The 6000-nt window shown below is 38.7% G+C and overlaps 1 protein-coding gene across 2 annotated transcripts in view; it reads right to left on the bottom strand.

The window, feature by feature from the left end:
- Positions 1–458: 458 nt before the first annotated feature.
- The window catches only part of MEGF10 (multiple EGF like domains 10), a 155006-nt gene continuing 149464 nt past the window's right edge, over positions 459–6000 (bottom strand). The window contains exons 23-25 of one of the 2 annotated variants that reach the window (XM_074328539.2): positions 4074–4118; positions 3410–3616; positions 459–2135 (exon numbers count right to left, since the gene is read on the bottom strand). In XM_074328539.2, the coding sequence (XP_074184640.1) occupies positions 1933–2135; positions 3410–3616; positions 4074–4118 (455 nt within the window). In that variant the 3' untranslated portion in view covers positions 459–1932. The remainder of the gene's footprint in view (positions 2136–3409; positions 3617–4073; positions 4119–6000) is intronic. The other variant, XM_074328540.2, reaches the window with a different exon arrangement.

Below are 6000 nucleotides of genomic sequence, written 5' to 3'. Positions count from 1 at the left end.
AACCACCATCGCAGGGGCAGGTGTGCGCTATGAAATCACTGGACATCTCAACTTGATAACTGGCAGGGGCAATGTGAGATGCATACTACTGGCAGAACAGGTGCACAGTACATATTGTTCATTGACTCACGAGACAGGACACCACAGTGCGTGTCTTTAAAAGATTGAAGACCCCTGTTTTCTCTTATGAAGTTGTTTCCTTTCTCAGCCTTTCAGCCCTTCGGCTTGCTCACATAGGTCAAAGAAAGAGAAACCGGCTTTTCTGCAACATATGGGCATTCTCATGAGACAACTGCCTTGGGGTGAAAAACGTTATTGCATGATAAGAATGCACAAGACGAGCATCATTCTGGTTTGCCTGGAACAGTCTAGATTAAAGTCCATTGTAGGATAATTATTAATAATGTCCTCATTCACTCTCAGAAGTATCCCAGATTGGATGATCAACCCTAATGAAGGTCTTTAGTGAGATCGGTGTGTGGTGCTCACTCAGTAAGGATAGCTTCCTGCTCCCATTACTCCTGGTTTGGCCAAGACTCAGAACGCACAGATCAAAAGGAACTCCACTTTGGAATATTAAATCTTCTCTATTTCAATTATAAGCCATTCACCTATGGTTTCTATACTATTTCAGTAATGACCAATTTCAATAGAGTCGATATATATTTTCATCTCCTCCCTCCAAAAGAAAAAAAAAACAATTCATTTTTATCAAGCAAAAAGATAAGTGGCAATAATACAAGAAACAATGAACATATAATATTTTTTCATTAACAACTCAAACACTACAAAACATAGAATATACAACTTAAACGTGAAAATACAAATTAAAGAAAAATGGGGTACATGTCATATTAGCAATGCAAAAGACCAGCTTAAGCATAGTTTCTCTAAATCAACAATTAATAAAAGAAAAGTGCCCTTTTCTCAAATATGCACAAAAATATTTCAGTCACTTCTAGGGAGAAATTAATAAAAACTTTCTGCTAATTCTATATTACAGCATGTATTACTAATGGTTTACAAACCTTAAGTGTCTCCTCACACTTAAAATTTACAACTTTTCCAATCATTATACACTCATTCAATCCAGTCTGTCAAAAATAAAATTATTTCATTTCTATATTTATGAAATAATTACTGATATGTTATGGATCTCTAGTGGTGAATGTGTGTGATAGGGACAGTGATCAGAATAATGTCATGGATTTAAAGTGGGACAAGGGTCAGACAGGCAGAAATTTCACCTCTGCCTGGCATATACTGATTCCTGTAATAATTTTAGTATTTCTAAAATAATTCTAATGGTACATTTCTTCATTCTAAAAAAGCCTAGGTTTTCATATTTAAATTTGCTATCCACTTCTAGAGTTTATTCAAAGTCTAACCAGTTATGCCATTCGAAAGAATGTTTCCTCCTGGGTTCACAGTATCCCTACAATTCTGAGTTCAGCGGAAAAAACATAAACAATCAGGACTCAATAAAATGCTCCTTTTCCTCTACATGTTTAGTGACTCACACTAAATTTTATGGTAAACTGCACAATCCTAGGTATAGCTCTACAATGCGAATGAGAAAGAAAATATTTAAATTTTAATTTTTCAAGCAGTAATACCAATGTCCACTGCAACCCATGTCTGAAGGAGGTCTGCAAGGTCATGCTTGTAGCCAAGATTTTACAGTGAGTCATGCTTCATAGGTGCAGTTCTAAAACTAACAAGAGTGGGAACTCACATTGATTATCTCCTTCCAAGCCACCTGTACAAAAGGACCTATGGTCAGCCAGCCTCAGCGTTGAGCTTTCTGGTTTACATCAGCAATTGCCTACCATGTAGATTAACATTCATAAATGGTGGCAAACTCAAGGATGGAGAAGAATTGAACTGCAGTTCTGGAAAGGGTTCCAGTGGCTACCGAGTGGTCCTTTGGTGTCATTCGCTGCTGCTGCTGCTGCTACTGCTGCTGCTGCTGCTGCTGCTGCCTCCATCCTCTTGTTTAGGGGAGGATGAACTGTCTCGGACTGGTAGCAGGTCATAATGGCAAGGGATGTGACTGTTCTTTGGGAGGTCGTATGGATCCTGGGAGAGATGCCCATTGTTGCTGAATATTCCTTGGACAACACTCACTGTCGGTTCTGTGACAATCATGGACACATTAATTTATCATCAATGAAAAATTTTTAATAAATAGAATATGGCATTTCTTACAACTATCCAACACACAAGAGGAGCTTTCATAAAAATATAAGAAAATGTTATTTTTAAAAACAAATGTTCCTTTTATCGTGACATAGCGGTGGCTACTCTGTGGTTGGCAGACCCATGGACACACAAAAACGGTGCTCAGAACAAAAGGATGACTGTACGGTTGGGATGAAGACATCAAGGGAATATACAGAAACTCTGGATCTAAATCATTATCTGAAAAAAGCTTGGAGATAGAATCTAGTGCAGACCCTTTATTCTACAGGTAAGAAGACTGAAGTCTTTACAGTTTAACTCAATTCATGGAAACACAGGTTCACAACGTTAGGATTCAGGCTCTCAGGTGAGTTCCCATCTAACAGTGGTGGGCTTATGGGACAGTTCGAAGGGGACTTGTGATTGACCTTTCAAAAAGAAATCTAGTTCACTAAGCCTTTCATTTAAAAAAGCTGTCTTAATACTTTAAAAATAGTTATATATCTTTTCAGTGACACGTCTGGAGCATAAAATGAATTATTAGTGACTAAAGCTAAATTAGCCACGTCATTTACAAGTAGTAGAGCATTTTTTAAAAGTCTAAATCATAAATACTGAGATATAGCAATAGAAAGAAAAATTAAAATATATAGCCCTACTATCTAGCCAATGATAGCTCTGATATGTTTTAACTTTCCCTCAATGGTATTTGCAAGGGGCAATAAAAATTACTCTAATTTTAAATTGAATTCTTATTCATTTGTATCAGATTCACAACTGAGAATATTACTGATATACTAGACAAATTTAAAAGTAAAGTTTTCATTCTGCTAAAAGCATTTTATTAATATAATGAATGCAACCAGGAATTGAAACCACCTGTTTAATCCACTGGAACCGTCTGTTTTGGCTAACGTGACATATTTGCTAATATGATACATATGCTATTTCACATGTGTGCTAAAATATTCACTATGGTTACAAAACGAAAGATGGATGACCAGGTGGGAGATAAGCAAAACTTCCTTTGAATTTTCTAAATAATATTTTCCCTGAATAATTTATTTGACACCAATTGTAAACACAATTTACATTTAAAACATGAGCTATTCTTTTCAATAAGGTTGATATGAACTGCTGTTGCATTCTCAAAGACTTTATAATTGTTTTTTTTTCCTTTTTTTAAAAATTCTTATACTAGCTTCTTTCTCTGGTTAGGAGAACTCACCAACTTCATAAACATTCTTGTTGGCTGAAGTTGAGTTATTGATCTCTGCATACGGGGAATCTCTCCGAGCTGGTGACTTCATCTCCACATAACCACACTCTGAGTTTTTGGGGATAAGTACAGGTGGATCTTTAATAGTGGCATATGGGTTTTCAGAACTGCTTAAGGAGCAGTTACTTGAATTATATTCAGGATTCTTTCCCAAGTCTGGAAGAGAGATGGGGGGCAAAGAAGCAAATGCTGTTTGATAAACAATGTTATTTTTCTTCTTGGCCATAATTTACTTGGGCAGGTTTTCTTTGTAGCTAGTTTTCTAAATTACATACAGTGAAAATAATGCTATATGCGTATGTTTTCCACTTATTTTGGAGATAATTTCTCTCTCACTATTAGCCATATTTCTTTTGAAGGAAATACGAGTGTTTCCCCAACAAACTGAAACCTTTGTCCTCCCAGGTTTCTGCTCTCACTAGACCCTATGGCCACTCTCTTGATATATCAGTCAAGTGTGTTTGTTGGAATAATTAACCACACCAACAATTCTACATTTTCTTTACACTGCCACTCTTGCTCGTTTGGCAAATTACCTCAGTCTCTGAGGTAAAAATGGTTTTAAGAATTGTCATTCTGATAAATGTATTTCTTCCTCAGATTTACACCATACCTTTCAAGGACTTTCCCATGTAACTTCTGTCAAGCCCAAAAGCACCTGCGATAAAGGAAGAAAAAAACAAATACCCACTGAGAACTGAAAGCAAGAGAAAGCCCATCTAATATTTCAAGGTCATGGAGAGAGATGGTTTGGGCACCCACTGCAGGAAATAACCAAGGCTGCTGCTTTTCAAACCTTTATACCAGATCACTCGTGCCAGATGTCCCCTGTACTTAGAATTAAAAATATGCATATATCATTCTGATCAGTTTCCTGTTCATGTACAGTGACTTTGGGAAAGCTGTTCAATACAGGGTAGAAACTGAGGCACAGATGAATCAGTATATTGGTTCAAGGTTGCACAGTGGACAGGACACAGCCAGGACTAGTACTCAGAGAAAGGACTTCAATTTCCTCACTTGTCAGCCACATGACTATGGGCAAGATGTTGAACTCCCTGAGTGCTAGTGTTCTTATCTCTAAAAGGAGGGAAACAAAACCTGCCTTCCACGCCTGACGGGGTTGTGGCGATCATTAAGTGAAATAGAGCATAGGCTTTGTAAACTCTGAAGCGCCACGTAAATAAATGAACCGTGTGTCAATTACTGTAACACTTACTGTACCATACAGTATACCCCCAGCTTCAGTCTATCTGTAAGCATTCCAAGGTCTTTTCAATGAGCTTTTAAAGGAATGTTAGACAATTAGGTTAAAAACAGAATAAAGTCATAACTTGTGATGGACATTAAAATAAGTATGAGAAATGGTAAATAAATGACCCCTGCCACTGTACATGTATTTCTTAGAGTGATGTTAAACTTAAGTTCTGGTGGTGATGTCTATGGGGGCACACTTCTGTGGAGAAAGAGGGAGGATCTACTAAAGGGACAGGATGTGTCTAATATGTCACCGTGGGACACGAAATAGGAATGCTTTCCTCTCTCAGGCACACTCTCTTGGGTCTGGGCTGTGAAGTCTAGCCAAACTTCCAGCCAGTGGGAAAGACACTGACTTAGGCAGGGAGGCAGGATAAGAATATACAGTGAGGAATTAACCTTACCAAAGGGAGGTCCGGCCTTTGCCCTTGGTTCCCGGGAGGTCTCCTTGGAATGCCCCGCCCAGTGTTTTATTTACCTGGAGGGGACTAGGGCTACACTGGATAATGGAACAAAGTGATCTATGGGAGGGGTTTTGGGTCACATGGTATCAGCTCAACCTGTAGATGAGACTAAAGGTCAACCACATGGACAGCCAACAAGTCTATGTGACCAAACCCCATACAAACGCTGGACACCAAGGCTGAGGTGAGCTTCTCTCGTTGGCAATACTTTGTGTCTTGTCACATATTGTTGTCAGGAAAAGTTAGCTCTTTCTGTGATTCCACTGGGACAGGACAACTGGAAGTTTCATGCTTTGAATTTTCCTTTACTTTGTCCCTGTCGCTTTCCTTGGCTGATTTTAATCTGTATCCTTTTGCTGTGATTAAATTATAACCATGGGTATAACAGCTTTTGGTGAGTTCTGTGAGTTTTTCTAGCAAAGTATTGATCCTGAGGGTGGTCTTGAGGATGCCCAGACTTTGTAACGGGATCCTCTAAGAGCTCCCTATCAAGAAACTCTGTCTATGTTACTCTTTGCTAAATTCCCTCGGCCATTTCCAAACTGTACCAAAGTCTTGTTAAATGTACACCTTGGCTTTAGCTGTGCAATGAGCCTTCCCCAAGGGATTAAAGAAAGCAGCTTGGGGCAGATGGTAAATTAGGGGACAAGAGTTGGGCTGTGAGACAAAACACCCCTGCCAGATTCTCTCTCTTCACTGCCTTGGAAGATCGGGTGCTATTTTAACAAGGGAGCAGGTAAGTTTCCTCATAAACTCCCATATGTCCCAGTCCCTGGACAGGTGCTTTCAAATGCTCAGTTTAATCTAATTCATACAACG

This window comes from Rhinolophus sinicus, chromosome 3 (genome assembly GCF_057876585.1).
Source record: "Rhinolophus sinicus isolate RSI-liver-muscle chromosome 3, RSI-T2T, whole genome shotgun sequence".
Taxonomy (NCBI): domain Eukaryota; kingdom Metazoa; phylum Chordata; class Mammalia; order Chiroptera; family Rhinolophidae; genus Rhinolophus; species Rhinolophus sinicus.
Note: the sequence above shows the minus strand (reverse complement) of the source record. Positions and strands in the feature narration are given on the sequence as shown.